The 17891-nt window shown below is 38.8% G+C and overlaps 1 protein-coding gene across 9 annotated transcripts in view; it reads right to left on the minus strand.

Annotated features, from left to right (window-relative positions):
* AKAP6 (A-kinase anchoring protein 6) overlaps window positions 1–17891 on the minus strand; it is a 594710-nt gene that overhangs the window by 221146 nt on the left and 355673 nt on the right. For 8 of the 9 annotated variants that reach the window (XM_067737971.1, XM_067737915.1, XM_067737937.1 and 5 more), the window contains 2 exons: window positions 3534–3630; window positions 2253–2419 (listed from right to left, as the gene is read on the minus strand). In XM_067737971.1, coding sequence (XP_067594072.1) covers window positions 2253–2419; window positions 3534–3630 — 264 coding nt within the window. The remainder of the gene's footprint in view (window positions 1–2252; window positions 2420–3533; window positions 3631–17891) is intronic. The other variant, XM_067737963.1, reaches the window with a different exon arrangement.

A 17891-nucleotide genomic window follows, 5' to 3' on the forward strand; every position in this document is an offset into this window, starting at 1 on the left:
TTAACGCAGGTGATTGCACCATCTCTGCAGCTCCACTTTGGTGCCTCCCCACCCTCACCCAGACTCACCGCACTCACCCACCCACGCTCCACACCAAAGCCAAGGACAGGTTTTTAGGCTGCGAATCAATGCTGTCGTTTCCCTGCTCACTCCCAAACCCTCCCCTTTGTGCCCACAGCCACTCAGCCTCCCTTGCACACTCCCCACCTCCCCTCTAGCTGCACAGCCTGCTCACAGAATGCCACTTCCTCAAAGAAGCGCTCCCTGATGCCCTGATCTAAATCGCTTCTCCCAGTCCAACCTCTGGTTGCTTCCTTTTCTTTTCTTTCACAGCCCATCATGGTTTCTAAAAGCATGGTTGTTAGATTTAAGTCTGTCACCCCACTTCACCACAAGCTCCGTGAGACAGGTACTGAGGCTGATTGTCCACCACCATGCCCCACCTTGAGCAGTGCCAGTAACAGGCAGTGCTCTAGGTGGTGTTGAAAATGGGCTCGGGGGCCAAAGGGCTCAGATTCAAATCCTAGCTCTGCTACCTACTACCTGTGTGACCTTAAGCCAGTTACTTAACTTCTCTGTGCCTCCATTTTTTCCATTGGAAATTAGAATAGGACTGCCTTATTTATAAGGTTTAAATAGTTTGTTGTGAGAATTAAATGAGAGAATACACAGAAGTACTGTAGAACAGTGTCTGGCATGTGGAATGCATCCAATACAGGATAGCTTTTAAAAAGTAAGCACTCAGTTTATTTTTGTTAAATAAATAAAACACAACAAAGTTTTTAGTCGTGTCCTTTCTCATCATCACTGCCCCCTATCCCAGCCAAAGTATTAGCCCAATCAACTTCTTCCTGCAGTCTGCTCCTCGAAAGGGCTCCACTTCTGCCCTGAGAAGTCTGCTGAAGACACTCTCCATTCCCTATGATTAGTTCCAGCTTTGATCCTTTCATCACGTCACTTCCTAAAATATGTGTGCATGTGCCAAGCCACCTCTCTTCCTTCCTTCAAGTATTTTCTGAAATGTGACCTCCTCCATGGAACCTTCTTTAAAGGGAACTGAGCTCATCATTCCATCCTCTGTTTCCAACAAATAAGTTCAAGGTTGTTGTTCGAGATTCCAAAGCTATAAACCACCTAAGTTTTTCACTGGCTGCGTGGCCTCACCACTGCAGGGCAGATTGGGTTTCTCCTTGCCTGCACTTGAGAATGTGAGGCTCAGAGGGCAGAGGGTTTGTTTAACTCGCTCTGTATACATTTAGCCCAATGCCAATCCACATGGGGACTGAATAAATGTGACTTGATGATGATTTAATTACTTTGTCCATGCCAGGAATAGAAGCCATGAACTCTTAAATCTGTTCCCCCCATGTTACAGTATGTTTCCATGCTTAGTCTATTATGAGACTGGTTTTCTGCATCAACTTTCACAAAAGAACAAATACAAAAGAAAAGAGAGATTGCAAGAAAATATCAAATTAATAAAATTATCTTCTACTTCATGAGTCCATTATCTTCTACATCATGAGCCCAAAGATACCTTTAGAACAGTGGTGCACTGTATCAGAAGGTGCCTCATTTAAAATGTAACTGCATACGCTTTACGGATTATTTTGTAAATCTAAAGCAGATAACCAAAACATGTCAATATTCATTCTTAAAGTACTTGTATTCGGTGCATGCACCATTGTGGAGAACTTACACTCAGAGCAAAAAGATTTTTAGCAAAGCATATGACCTTCTTCTCACTACAATGACCATCCCCTAATTAAGCAATGCATCTGATAGTCATTAACAGGAATGAGATAATGAATCACTTTCTCTCTTCTTTGTTAATTTGCTGTAACCAAGCGGCTAATGGATGTCAGAGCTGAGTGATTGCACTGATTATAGTGATTTATAGTTGCAACAAAACAATTTAAAACCATTCGGATTATTCATGTTAAAGATGCTTTATGTTTTGTTTACTAAATGTTTTATGTCCCCCTTTCTCCTACCCCTAAAGTACTTTCCCCCTCCTACTCTGCCACTTTTCACAAAAAGACCCCTTCCTGGAAAACTTGAAAGTTGTAGGCTTTTTTATTGTTTTAAACTTAACCATTTCATTTTGTTTATACATACCTATACAGAGAGAGATATATAAAGTTTACCCAGTAAAAACGAAAAGCCTTAGGAGTAGAAAGAAAACTTCAGTGGTGCCTAGTTCAAAAGAAGACAGAAGTAAGAGGAAATAAGACAAACTTCAAGCCACTTACCTTGGGGCTTCCCGTCCCTTCCTCACCCTCCACAGACACATCAGTAGCCAGAATCGCAGCTTTGATGGTATCCAGAGCCCTGAGAATCCAGCTGTGTTGCCGTTTGATTTGCCTCTGTAGCTCCTTCCATTGACTTGCTATCATCCGCAGCATGTCCTTTAGTCCTTCTCCAAAAGGAGGGGAAAGCACAAGTTACGAACTCAACTGCACTTTTACCCATTATTGTTTTTCATTTAGCAAATTAGATGGATATTTCTAACAATAAACATAATTTTAAGCAACCATTACCATCACCTGCCACTCAGAACAGAGGTTGGGGATTTCTGACTTGACAGAAGGCGTAAGGACACAAAAATGGGATGACCACGTAGATGCATGGTTTGGAATCGACTTAGATTTAATATATTGACTAAAGAAATGTATATGGAACAAAAAATCACGATACATAAAAATTATTAACACCACAGCTTCACATTCCAAATAAAAGGCCCTGTGTGTATCTGTGTGGAGACTTTATAATGATCAGAAAATGTATGGAAATAGGTAAAGTTAATTCAACCCGAACTATAGTAAATGGGCCAGATTTAAGACAGCAGTCTTTAGTGTTACCACATCAGATTAATGCTGCTCTTTTCTTATTTAGCTGTGGTAAGCTCAAAACAAGTGCCAAACTGTAATTCATCCTGTCTTATGGTCTTTTACTACCAGGATAAGTATAACCAAATGACAAAACTATTTCTTATTTATAATCTGTTCCTCATAAATACATTAATACTGGAGTAAGAATTGGTCTAAGGCCAAAACTCTGCTAATGCAATGACCAGCAAAGAACATGCAAAACGTTCATGTGTGTGAATTGGCAGGGAAATAATCAGGTATCTCTAGACTGCCTGCCTTATATCTGTAATGATATCTATAAGTACCTGAATGCATATGCATTATAACTATAGGCACAATTCTCCTTCATTATCTTAATGTTATTTCCAGAGCACCTACATCAAAAAGCATGTCAGTGAAGTTTTCAGGAATGTGATTTCAATTGAAACTCAGGCGAACACCAAGCCCCAAATGAACAGACCATTTGGAGGCAGTATTTCATCTTACAAGTATCACAGCATTGTGTGCAGTATATGAAACATTTATAAATCTTGAAGGTCAATCTGATAATGTAAATATTAATAATACATAAGGAAGTGAATATATGCAGTAATTTACAGCAATGCTTCTTCATTCTTAATAGTCTGGAGACATAAAGACTTGCAATATTTCAGGAGGATTTACCTGCTTTGTGAGATGCAATAAGCTCGAGAAGTTGGAGTCCTTCCTCCTCCACAGCTTCCTTGAGAGCACAATGACTGTCTACATTCAACTTAAAACTCTGCAAGGAAAGATACGAGCATCAAAGCCTGGCAAGGCAGTTAAAACATCCATACAAAATGACTTGCTACTTTTTATCAAGAGCCACACAGTCCAATTTACTCAATAGACAAACTAATTGGCAATACTAAAAGCTATTGATATTTGGGATCTGGGCTCAGAATGTTTCCATTAGGTTAGCAGAGTGCATCTGTTTGGAAACAGCTGACAAATCTAGAAATTCATTAGGTTTTTATGAAAAGTCACATCCCGTGGGCTATATCAAGAGTAGCAGTGTTCTATAAAATATACTGAATTTCTACCAGCACATATGAGCTCATTTCGTCACTTTTTAGAAATGTTACTGATAGCACTATTTATGAAACCATAAGAAAATTGGCAACATAAATTATATTAGCCTTATGTGCACATATATAAATCCATTAATATAGTGGGGTTTGATTCAGCTGTTTCTCAGATATCACACAAACCACAGGATTTTGAGGTGGATTCAGGTGCTGTAGTGAGGAGTCCAATGGTTTTCAAATGTTTGAATTTTAAGTTTATTCCTTACAATATGACATTGAGTTATAAATGAATATGTCGAGTACATCAGGGGCATTTTTCGCTCATGATAGTCATCCAAAAGACAAAGACCGTTATGGATGAATTGCAACTCAGAGCCATTTCTTTCAGGAAGCCTTCCCTAATGCCTTACACAGAATTAATTACTCCCCTCTCTCGGCTTCCTCTGCTCCTTATACCTGCTTCTATTGTAGAATTTATCATACTGAATTCTGCTTTATTCCTATACTTGCCTACCAAACTATAAGCAAGAAAGAACTACAATTGAAAGAATCGCCAGCTTCACATTTATTTCCAACTCATGTCACATACGAGGTGTTCAATAAATGTTTGCAGGAATAGTGGATATCTGCTGAACTGGATCAATAGGACTCTCTCAAGGGGAAGGTTTCCATTTAAATATTTCAAGAAACACAGATGGTTTTCCAAAGATTTTTCCGTCTCTGGAATGTTATAAGGTGTTCCAAACACAGGAGGTCCAATGGAGAGTAATCATAGTGACCAATCTGTTGAATCAATGGTTAGTCTTCAGGGTGAAAATCCATTCCTCGACTTGACTAATTTGAAAAAGTATGGATTTTGAAAGACTACGTTCCACATTTCGGCTTCTCCGTAATAGGGCTCCAAAGTATACAATATACTTTGCTCTCTCTAAACACTCACTGAGCAATGGCTGCATGTACTACACACTGAACTTAGTATTAAGAATATTTGACAGAAATTCGAGATGATAGTCTCAGTTGGAATGTAATTTGGATGAAAGAGGTTAAACAACCATAACTTATGAAATTAGATATTAATTTTTCCAGTCTTTCACTCATTCATTCATTCAGAAACCATGTATTATGCCTATTCTGTACACTGGACAGGGTAATAGCAATTTAAGGGGTATAAGGCATGGCCCCTGCACATCAAAGGGCATCCTCCATCACCTTGGATGTTCATTGGTGAGTCTTTTTCTTAGTGGAAAAAAGGGGTCTTTTAAAGCTCAAAAGAAAAAGCACAACAGTCAAAATAAGCTGAAAATGAAGGAGATAGGGACAGGCAGATCAGAACTTGAAGTATAAAGATAAGAATCTTGACTAAAAAAAATGACTCCAAAATGATGAATCATTTCATCTTACTAGAAGCATAAGAACAGTAAAGTTTCAGCATAATATGGCAGAAAGAGACTTGCTGGTTTCCCCAAGGGTTGTTCACTATTTCTTGTATTGCCCTCTTTCAGCTGCAGGTATTTGGTTGAATAAAATAAAGTATGACAATATATCAGAAGCCTGATGCTTCTGGTCAATCCAAACGATATAATAGCTATTAAAAATTAAATAATTATTATTTATAGCCAAAACACGACTGTAATTTACTTTTTGCCACTGCAGTGGAAATCATCACCTCTGAAGGAATGCCATGCAGATTGAGGTACATGTTTGTGTTTCAGGGAGAAGGGACATGGAAAAGAAAAATACTTGAGATCAACCCGAGAATGCCAACATTGAGGAAGAAATCTATTCTAGAGATTTCCTCATAACTGTAAAATTAGCCTAGTATTCTCTGTTTACTTACAACAGACTAGTGCTGAATAGTTGGTAATCATGAGCTTCCAAAGACGTGCATCAGGCCTATGTCTCAGCAAAAGAGAACCTTAGGACCTGTGGGTAGGTTGGACAATTTGACATAATTGAAGCCAATAGCATAGAATAGATGCAGCTGGATCTGGTTCTGCCTCAAGATAATGTGGAAGCATTTGATTAGGACATTGGAAAAGATGAAGTATTCATTATTAAAAAAAGATAAGCTTTATGCTATAGGAAAGAACCATTTAATATAGCTATTACCCAAATGGTACAATATTGCTTAATTTTCAGATGTATCCATTAACCATTAATAATATCAAGTAAGGAATTCACAATGGGCCTCTGAGAAGGCAGGCAAGCAGGCACATTAACAACATTGTCAATGAAATTTCTGGCTGCTAAAGGATTCTGTAATAAACTCTCCCCATTCTGCCCCCACTTCTTCCCTAAGGAAGGAAGCTTAGGCGAAAGAGTTTTTTCTTTTCTTTTCTTTTTTTTTGAACTTGATACCTGGACACATCTCCATTCTTGTGCTACTAACATGTTTCCTCAGCAATGCCTTATGGTATATAGTCCCTTTGCAACATCCATAGCACTCCCTGAAAATGCAGGGCATTCTCTGCAGATTTAATTTACAGCAACAACATGGCCATAGACAGGTACCACAGACCTACATCATTGACGATTATGTGAAATTCCATAAATATGAGTAACCTGGGACCTGTGAGACACCCCATCTTTTTCGTGTCTTTACAGCAGCATGAAACTGAACATCTAGATGAGAATAACTAAGGAAATGAAAAATACAGTGGCTGAGACAAAGGACTAGATTATCAAAAAGATGATGCTTCACAGGTTGACCAATGGGTATTCCTAGCCTCACCAGCATCTATAGATATGGGTACATTACTCCTTGTCAGGATCCAAATTCAGGTAAGCACACTGATTGTACTTTAATCATGATCACACCTTACTAAGTAGATAAAAATCTACATCTTATCCTATTCCATTCAAATTTCTGAAGATCCCAGTTTGATGGAAGTATGGAGATCATGTGGATATGAAATGAAACCAAGGAAATGTACACCTTGATGCACAAAACTATGACAAACATGAAGATAGCTACTCATGAGGGATCATAAGAATTGATATGAATCTCCTGGTACAGGAAATAGTGGGAAAGACCATAATCATATTCAGAAGCTTAAAGATCCAAAATGTCTAGGTTTTAGCAGAATCACATCATGAACATAGACTTTCTGCCATCCCCATGGAATACTGTTAGTGTCTGCCAGGTCCACTGAGGTCCATGAATTTTATAATGTTTGTGAACAGAGAGGCCAAAAAGAGTTACTGCATCTCTCCCGACATAATATATGCTTTTAAAAAAAGCATAAATTAATACAACAGGTATTTATTGAGCAGTCTCTGCCAGGCCTATAGACACAAAAATTAACAATACCCAATTCCAGCACACACCACTTATAGTCTGTTGGGTAAAACAGATCAAAAGCAAGTAGCCTTATATGACCCAGCACAGAATAAATATGTAATTGGGGTTTGATGTATAACAGAGAGTGGCAGGGCCTTAAACTGAACAGTGATATGCATGCCCAATGAGATTTAACTTTTTTTAATTAAAGTATCATGCAGGCCAAGTAAAAATAAGATTGTAGGCTATATTCCTTATGAGTGTGATAGTGGTAGATAGGTGCTGTGGGAGCTCAAGCTGGGAACCAGGTTCTGCAGAGGCTGGCACGGAGCTTGGGAAGAAAGGATTGATTTGCATGTGGGGCTGGAGACACGCTTTACTGCAGCAGGAATAGAGGAGCCAGAAGCAGCTTGGTATGGCTGGGACAAGGTGGAAGCAGGGGATGTGGGAGCTGCAGCTACACATGGCATTTTACTCCAAGAGCCATAAGAGTCATGGAAGAAGAGGTCAACAACACGGGAGGGTGACCAGTACAGTTCTGTGTTCTAGAAACATCTTTCTGGCTTTTATACAGAGTTGACTTTAGACGGGCAGACAAGGAGGCCGTTTAGGAGGCTGCTATGGTAATGGAGGCCAGATGTTTCTGTATGCTCATATTTTTTTTAAATTAAAAAAAGGTATGTTTTTTCTTCTAAATGAATGGAAGAAGGAAAAATGGAGAAAATCTTCTGTCTTTTTAAGTTTTTCTCAGTGCGTGAGAACAGCATGTGTCAGATTTTAGTTCTTTGGCTGTTCTGATGATAAATACCAGAGGTTTATTAGTCAGGAGTCTCCAAATGTGAAAGACATATTGAACTGATGAACTTTTACTCCCACTGTCATTTTAAAGAGATGCTATATATGCTGATGAATAAGACACTTGATGACACATTTTCTTCACACAAAAGATTTTTACTACCCTAAGAAAATGAAAACTTGCTTTTTCACAAGGGCAGGAGGAGGAACGTGTGTTCAGTCAGAAAAGCAGAGGCTTGAAAAGTCACCTGCTATCTGCCTTAGGCTGTCTCCACCCGGGCTCCATCTGAGCTGTGCCCAGAACCATCCTGCATTCCCAGAGGGGTTCTTGGTGGGGAAGAAAGTCATGATCCGCTGTGCACAGCCTGGCAGTTTCTCTCCTGCTCTGCCCAATGCCATCCATAGAGGATGGTCAGATGGTCCTCAAAATAGAAAATATACCTTCCAAATGCCACATGTGCCAAAAATGCAAAGATTTTCATGAGTAAATATTTTTGTTTAAGAACCTCCGAAAAACTTGATAAGACATTATACAGCCATTAAAATGAAGACTATGAAATCACATGAAAAATAGGTAGAACACATTACAAGCCAAAAAATGAAAGTTCAAATTGTATCCATGATTAAACTGTAACTGTGTAAATGGATAGTCCCAGTGTGTAGAAAAAGACTATAGGGAAATGCAACAAAATGTTAACACCACTTGTGCAGGGTAGGACTTAGAGTTAACATAGCCTGGTCTTATGGAATGAATTCTCAGGGCTTTAGCTTTCTGAAACACAAAATGACAAGTAATACTATCTAACTTCCAAGTTGTAAGAATTAGAGACAATGGTTGTAAAGCATTGAAGCAGTGCTTGGCAATGAGTGGGGCTAAAGAAAAATCATTATAGACTTTTTAAATTCATTTTCTCTATTTTCCAAATGTTCTGTGTAGCAAGTGGTACTTTGTGGCACTTACTGTTGAGGCTCTCTGAACTCCTCAAGTACAGATACCAGGTTCTCTTTGCTTTGGGGCCACCACCCAGCACAGGGGGCCACCCAAACACAGATGCTGCTCTCTGAGAGTCCAGAGAGCAGGGGACTGAGAGACCAGTGATCTGAGTCTTCCTTTTGTGTGCCCTTGGACAAGTCATCTAACCCTTCTGGGCTTCTGTTTCTTTACCTACAATCCAGGCATTTGGACTCAATATTTTCCATTTCTTGGACACTTCGATTTTATCTTTAAGCCACACCGTTAAGCACAGGTGGCTCAGGAGAATTTTTATTCTAAAGCAGAAAATTTTCAAAGCGGGAAAAATCCCAAAGGCCGTCTAACTATTCATCTACCCTAGGGCAGCTCTGTCCCTCCACATCCCAGGCAGATGTGTTCATTCTATTTTTAACTATCTCCAGGGAAGTTTCTTCTAACTTCTCATCCTGAGTCCGCAACGTTTCTTCTCAGGAATTTGAGAGCTCTGTGAATAGGAGCACAAGCTTCCCTCAGCTTCGGATTCTTTTGCCAAGTCATCTCTCCAGCGTAGGAGTTGGAGATCAGAAACACTGTGAGGATATGCCAACAAAATCCACACGTCCAGTCAATCACCAAGCCCTGACAATTTATTTCTCTATCCTCACCTCTCTGTATCGACTAACACTGCCTTAGATTCAGGCCCTCATCATCATCCCTTGCCAGGCTGACTTCAACAGCCTCCAGTCATGACCCCCTCAAAACTACATTTTTTTCTTTATTTGTGGCATGCCTATGAAGGTGCAGGCAATCATCCTAAGCTTGAGGGATGCGGCTGTGAGCAAGATAAATATAGTTCCTGGCCTCATAGAGCTCACAGTCTAGCAGCGGGGACAGGAGGTGGGGAATGCGTATCTTAAAAACAGGAGGCTGCAGTTGATTATATCAAGGGGACTAATGACATGGTGTGGGTGCTGGGGACAAGCATGGGCTCTGGAGCTGGGCAAGTCTGGGTTCAAATCCTGGCTCCTCCATCACCCCCTGTGTAGCTCGGGGCAATCTCTTTGTACTCAGTTTCTTCAAAGGTAAAAAGGGGGATACGTCAGTGCCTATCTCATGGGGTTGCTGTGAGGATGAAATGCCTTGATACCTGTAGAACAGAGCCTGGCATATTGTAATAGCTCAATAAAAACATTTTATTACACAGAATGTTCTGTCTACAAAACAACTCTTGTTAAATGCCTCCGATGTCTTCCCCAGGTTGCAGGATAAGGTCCAGCCTCCAGCATGACCTACAGAGTCTCTGGGATCCCACTCAAGGCTGCCTCTTGGGTCCCAGGTCTGCCTTGAAATGCACCAGCTCCCATCAGTCATCTTGGTCCTCTAAGATTCTGCTCTCGCTTGCACCTCTGCCTGAAAAGTCCTTTTTCCCCTCCCCTGGCTCGGCCCTGCTCATCCTTTAAAATTCATCCCAGGTGTCACCCTTGCTAGCAAGTTTTCCCGGACCATCTTCCAGCCTCCTGGTTTCCCCTCCTCAGCATCCACAGTGACTGCAGAGCTCGAACCTCTACTTACTACACTGTTGTATAACTACTGATGATGGGTCTGCTTCCCACCCATGAGTTGAAAGTAGAACTTCACTTTTCATTTGTGCTTGTATCTTCAATGCCTAGGACAGTGCCTGGCACACAGCACACACCTAATAAATGTTCAAGGAGCAAATGAATGAAGATTCGTACCAAAAACCTTCCACGAAGCTTTCAAAATGCTGCCTATAGTATTTTGGGCTATATTGGTGCAATCACTCTTCACTTGGAGGTGGTTGATAAATGTCCCCAAATTTTACTCATTGAACGCCATGTAAATGAGCTGTCATGTTCCTTCGCTTACAAAATTACTTGCCAATTACACTTAGATGATCCCGGTGTAATTGCCATGTAAACTGTACCCTGGCTGAGATAGCCCAAATCATCAATTTAACTTTACCCTCTCATCATATGGTACTTACCACATAATTAAATAAATGGTCAGCCACCACCACAATTATATATCTCCCCAACAAAATGAAGTGGCTACATTTGTCATTGATTTATTGGTTACGACAATATGCAACACACCACCACGTATAATATCAGAAGCTTTAAAAAATTGAAAGCACTATGTACTCTTGAGAAAGATGTTCCAAGTTCATGAACAAAAAGATAAGCATTATAAAAACATTGTTTTCCTTTTTTTAAAAAAGGCACTAAGATGTAAAGACAAAAACCCTTGTTCTTCCTGAGGAAACATTTTTTTTCCTGAAACCGCAGATAATAAAAACATTTCCAAGCATTCGAAAGTGAATTTAGCTCCTCAACCAAATCACAATTTCTTTCAAACAAGCAGTTGCATTTTTTTGTGGAAGGTAAATATATTTTACTAAGGCTGGCATTCTTTTTTTGATAGACTTGCTAAAATCTTATTCAAGGATTAGATAGATGGGAGAGATCCTGAATGTTGATGGTGCCTCTTAGTGACCAAATTTTCATTTGCTTTTCTGCATGCTACCTCCACACCTGGCACAGGTAATCACACTGACTCCCTAGCATGACCACATTAGGCCAAATGGATTTGCAGAGGTTCTGTCTAAAGGGACCATGTCACTTCCAGAACACACTGCTCTGAGGCCCTAATTGAAAAAGAGGTCAATGCTGGCCCAAATATCTCTCTACCTCCTGCGGTGGAATAATTGATGTGCAGCAGCCCCTACAGATGTGGAGTCACCAAGGTGACGGATGGATATAAGTATATTATTCACACGTACATCTGTTAATATACAGGTCCCAGTGCAAACACCAAGACCTAAGAATATTATGTGGATTTAGGACAATCCCTGAAGGACTCCAGTTTCATTAAAAATTTGTTTGGCAGCCTGGGGAAGATCTATTCCAACTCCCAGATGCTTCATGCATTTGAGAGGGGGAACCAAATTGCTTTAAAAATAAATTTAATAAATTTCGTAATGTCAAGTCATTAACATCCTGTGTAGTCATACAGTCTTCATCTTTTGAAATAGTAATGTTAACCTGTGGAATTTTAACCTTTCTAGTATCTGAGTTAACATTTTATTTTCCTTGTGTTTTTTGCCAAAGGGGATGAATTACACCCTGAAAGCAGAAGAAACTATCCTATTTTTTCCCTCTATAGGTGTTTTTCTTGTCACAAATATACCAGACAATACCCAGAAAGCTCTGTGACCAGAGTCCATTTTGATTTGGAAACTGTAAGGAAATAATTTACCTTGCAGACATTCTCAGTTATTGTTTGATGATTTATAATATTAGCTATAATTTGCTGCTGTAATGGTTGTAACACTGTTTTTACAAGTGCTCATTTAACAGATTTGTTTAGTACTTATTATGCATGTGCAGGGCAGGGTGTCAGAGCGACACCAAAAAGACACAAGCAGTCCCTCAAGGAGGTGACAGTCACAGGTGAATCATTAGGGCAGGGTAGGTGGGGAGAGATTCAACCTCTCTAGGAACACCTGAGATTCTCACACCACCTGTTCTCAGGGTCTCCGAGGGGTGTGCACAACTCCGTCAAAATGAACAAAGCATCCTCACTTACAACAGGTTTATGCGATCTTCACAACAACCTTCAGTAGATACGACAGGCATTTTTCTGGCTAGAGTAAAGATCTGTTTCAGGCCTGAAACTTTTATCTTAATATCATTTGTGCCAGGTGAATTGCTTCAAGATTCCCAAATTCCATGTAACACAGTAGATAAGTAAGATCTGCGCATGGGTCTATACAGGGAGACAGTGGGTGACAGCATCCTGGCTCAAGTGAGTTAGGTCACACACTGGCTCTTGTCCATACATAGTGTCCTTCGATCGTGCATAAACCCTATAGTACAAGGCAGTCTGCAAACTGTCTCTTCAGTGCTTAGCATGCCACCACCCTAAATAGCAAGTGCTCAATAAATCCAGTATTTCTCTGTCATTCTACTTTAAAACAGTCATCACATTCTAAAGAAAAAGAATAAAGTAATAAATCGGGAAAATGTCTGGGTGACAGCAATTTTTATCTTTTTAAAATTATTTAATTTAATTTATTTTTTTATACAGCAGGTTCTTATTAGTTATCCATTTTATGCATATTAGTGTATACATGTCAATCCCAATCTCCCAATTCATCACACCACCGCCACTTTCCCCCCTTGGTGTCCATACGTTTGTCCTCTACATCAGTGTCTCTATTTCTGCCCTGCAAACTGGTTCATCTGTACCATTTTTCTAGGCTCCACATATGTGCATTAATATACGATATTTGTATTTCTCTTTCTGACTTACTTCACTCTGTACGACAGTCCCTAGATCTATCCACGTCTCTACAAATGACCCAATTTCGTTCCTTTTTATGGCTACGTAATATTCAATTGTATGTATGAACCACATCTTCTTTATCCATTTGTCTGTCAATGGGCATTTAGGTTGCTTCCATGACCTGGCTACTATAAATAGTGCTGCAATGAATATTGGGGTGAATGTGTCTTTTTGAATTATGGTTTTCTCAGGGTATATGCCCAGGAGTGGGATTGCTGGGTCATAAGGTAAATCTATTTTTAGTTTTTTAAGGAACCTCCACACTGTTCTCCATGGTGGTTGTATCAATTTACATTCCCACCAACAGTGCAAGAAGGTTCCCTTTACTGCATACTCTCTCCAGCATTTGTTGTTTGTAGATTTTCTGATGATGCCCATCCTAACTGGTGTGAGCTGATACCTCACTGTAGTTTTGATTAGCATTTCTCTAATAATAAGTGATGTTGAGCCCGTTTTCATGTGCTTCTTGGCTACCTGTATGTCTTCTTTGAAGAAATGTCTACTTATGTCTTCTGCCCATTTTTCCATTGGGTTGTTTGTTTTTTTAATATTGAGCTGCATGAGCTGTTTATATATTTTGGAGATTAAACCTTTGTCAGTTGATACATTTGCAAATATTTTCTCCCATTCTGAGGGTTGTCTTTTTGTCTTGTTTGTAGTTTCCTTTGCTTTGCAAAAGCTTTTAAGTTTCATTAGGTCTCATTGGTTTATTTTTGTTTTTATTCCCATTACTCTAGGAGGTGGACTGAAAAAGATCTTGCTGTGATTTATGTCAAAGAGTGTTCTTACTGTGTTTTCCCCTAAGTGTTTTATAGTGTCCAGTCTTACATTTAGGTCTTGAATCCATTTTGAGTTTACTTTTGTGTATGGTGTTAGGGAGTGTTCGAATTTCATTCTTTTACATGTAGCTGTCCAGGTTTCCCAGCACCACTTATTGAGGAGACTGTCTTTTCTCCATTGTATATCCTTGTCTCCTTTGTCATAGATTAGGTGACCATAGGTGTGTGGGTTTATATCTGGACTTTCTATCCTGTTCCATTGATCTATATTTCTGTTTTTGTACCAGTACCATATTGTCTTGATTACTGTAGCTTTGTAGTATAGTCTGAAGTCAGGGAGTCTGATTCCTCCAACTCCGTTTTTTTCCCTAAAGACAGCTTTGGCTATTCAGGGTCTTTTGTGTCTCCATACAAATTTTAAGATTTTTTGTTCTAGTTCTGTGAAAAATGCCATTGGTAATTTGATAGGGATTACATTGAATCTGTAGACTGCTTTGGGTAATATAGTCATTTTCACAATATTGATTCTTCCAATCCAAGAACATGGTATACCTCTCCATCTGTTTCTATCATCTTTAATTTCTTTCACCAGTGTCTTATAGTTTTCTGCATACAGGTCTTTTGTCTCCTTAAGTAGGTTTATTCCTAGGTATTTTATTCTTTTTGTTGCAACAGTAAATGGCAGTGTTTCCTTAATTTCTCTTTCAGATTTTTCATCATTAGTGTATAGGAATGCAAGAGATTTCTGTGCATTAATTTTGTATCCTGCTAGTTCACCAAATTCATTGATTAGCTCTAGTAGTTTTCTGGTAGCATCTTTAGGATTCTCTATGTATAGTATCATGTCATCTGCAAACAGTGGCAGTTTTACTTCTTCTTTTCCAATTTGTATATTTTATTTCTTTTTCTTCTCTGATTGCTGTGGCTAGGACTTCCAAAACTATGTTGCATAACAGTGGTGAGAGTAGACATCCTTGTCTTATTCCTGATCTTAGAGGAAATGGTTTCAGTTTTTCACCATTGAGGATGATGTTTGCTGTGAGTTTGTCATATATGGCCTTTATTATGTTGAGGGAGGTTCTCTGTATGCCCACTTTCTGGAGAGTTTTAATCATAAATGGTGTTGAATTTTGTCAAAAGGTCTTTCTGCATCTATTGAGATGATCAAATTGTTAATATGGTTTATCACATTAAGTGAACTGTGTATATTGAAGAATCCTTGCATCCCTAGGATAAATCCCACTTGATCATGGTGTATGATTCTTTTAATGTGTTATTGGATTCTGTTTGCTACTATTTTGTTGAGGATTTTTGTATCTATATTCATCAGTGATATTGGTCTGTAATTTTCTTTTTTTGTAGTATCTTTGTCTGGTTTTGGTATCAGGGTGATGGTGGCCTCATAGAATAAGTTTGGGAGTGTTCCTTCCTCTACCATTTTTTGCAAGAGTTTGAGAAGGATGGGTGTTAGCTCTTCTCTAAATGTTTGATAGAATTCACCTGTGAAGCCATCTGGTCCTGGACTTTTGTTTGTTGGAACATTTTTAATCACAGTTTCCATTTCATTACTTGTGGTTGGTCTGTTCATATTTTCTATTTCTTCCTGGTTCAGTCTTAGAAGGTTCCCCCTTTCTAACAATTTGTCTATTTCTTCCAGGTTGTCCATTTTATTGGCATAGAGTTGCTTGTAGTAGTCTCTTAGGATGTTTTGTATTTCTGCTGTGTCTGTTGTAACGTCTCCTTTTTCATTCCTAATTTTATTGATTTGTGTCCTCTCCCTCTTTTTCTTGATGACTCTGGCTAATGGTTTATCAATTTTGTTTATCTTCTCAAAGAACCAGCTTTTTGTTTTATTGATCTTTGCTATTGTTTTCTTTGTTTCTATTTCATTTATTTCTGCTCTGATCTTTATGATTTCTTTCCTTCTACTAACTTTGCTTTAGTTTGTTCTTCTTTCTCTAGTTCCTTTAGGTGTAAGGTTAGATTGTTTATTTGAGATTTTTCTTGTTTCTTGAGGTAGGCTTGTATTGCTATAAACTTCCCACTTAGAACTGCTTTTGCTGCTTCCCATAAGTTTTGGATCGTCATGTTTTGTCATTTGTCTCTAGACATTTTTTTATTTCCTCTTTGATTTCTTCAGCAATCTCTTGGTTATGTAATAACATATTGTTTAGCCTCCATGTGTTTGTGTTTTTTACGTTTTTTTTCCTGTAATTGATTTCTAATCTCATAGTGTTGTGGTCAGAAAAGATGCTTGATATGATTTCAACTTTCTTAAATTTACTAGGGCTTGATTTGTGACCCAAGATGTGATCTATCCTGGAGAATGTTCTGTTTGCACTTGAGAAGAAAGATTAATCTTCTGTTTTTAGATGGAATGTCCTATAAATATCAATAAAGTCCATCTTGTTTAATGTGTCATTTAAAGCTTGTGCTTCCTTATTAATTTTCTGTCTGGATGATCTGTCCATTGGTGTAAGTGAGCTGTTAAAGTCCTCCACTGTTATTGTGTTACTGTCGATTTCCTCTTTTATAGCTGTTAGCAGTTGCCTTATGTATTGAGGTATTCCTATGTTGGGTGCATATATAATTGTTATATCTTCTTCTTAGATTTATCCCTTGATCATTATGTAGTGTCCTTCCTTGTCTCTTGTAACATTCTTTATTTTAAAGTCTGTTTTATCTGATATAAGTAATGCTACTCCAGCTTTCCCTTGATTTCCATTTGCATGGAATAACTTTTTTCATCCCCTCACTTTCAGTCTGTATGTGTCCCTAGGTCTGAAGTGGGTCCCTTGTAGACAGCATATATATGGGTCTTGTTTTTGTATCCATTCAGCGAGCCTGTGTCTTTTGGTTGGAGCATTTAATCCATTCATGTTTAAGGTAATTATCAATATGTATGTTCCTATTACCATTTTCTTACTTGTTTTGGGTTTGTTTTTGTAGGTCCTCTTCTTTTTTTGTGTTTCCCACTTAGAGAAGTTCCTTTAGCATTTGTTGTAGAGTTGGTTTGGTGTTGCTGAAATCTCTTAGCTTTTGCTTGTCTGTAAAACTTTTGATTTCTCCGTCGAATCTCAATGAGATCCTTGCCGGGTACAGTAATCTTGGTTGCAGGTTCTTCCCTTTCTTCACTTCAAATATATCATGCCTATCTCTTCTGGCTTGTAGAGTTTCTGCTGAGAAATCAGCTGTTAACCTTATGGGAGTTCCTTTGTATGTTATTCGTCGTTTTACCCTTGTTGCTTTCATTAATTTTTCTTTGTCTTTAATTTTTGTCAATTTGATTACTATGTGTCTCGGTATGTTTCTCCTTGGATTTATCCTGCCTGGGACTCTTTGTGCTTCCTGGACTTGGGTGGCTATTTCCCTTCCCTTGTTTGGGAAGTTTTCAACTATAATCTCTTCAAATATTTTCTTGGGTCCTTTCTCTCTCTCTTCTTCTGGGACCCCTATCATGCGAATGTTGTTGCATTTATTGTTGCCCCAGAAGTCTCTTAGGCTGTCTTCATTTCTTTTCATTCTTTTTTCTTTATTCTGTTCTGCGGCAGTGAATTCCACCATTCTGTCTTCCAGGTCACTTATCCGTTCTTCTGCCTCAGTTATTCTGCTATTAATTCCTTCTACTGTATTTTTCATTTCAGTTAATGTACTGTCCATCTCTGTTTGTTGGTTCTTTAATTCTTCTAGTGTTTCTTTTTTAATTCTTCTAGGTCTGTATTAAACATTTCTTGCATCCTCTCGATCTTTGCCTCTATTCTTTTTCCAAGGTCCTGGATCATTTTCACCATCATTATTCTGAAT

The sequence above is a fragment of the Pseudorca crassidens genome, chromosome 1 (genome assembly GCF_039906515.1).
Source record: "Pseudorca crassidens isolate mPseCra1 chromosome 1, mPseCra1.hap1, whole genome shotgun sequence".
NCBI lineage: Eukaryota > Metazoa > Chordata > Mammalia > Artiodactyla > Delphinidae > Pseudorca > Pseudorca crassidens.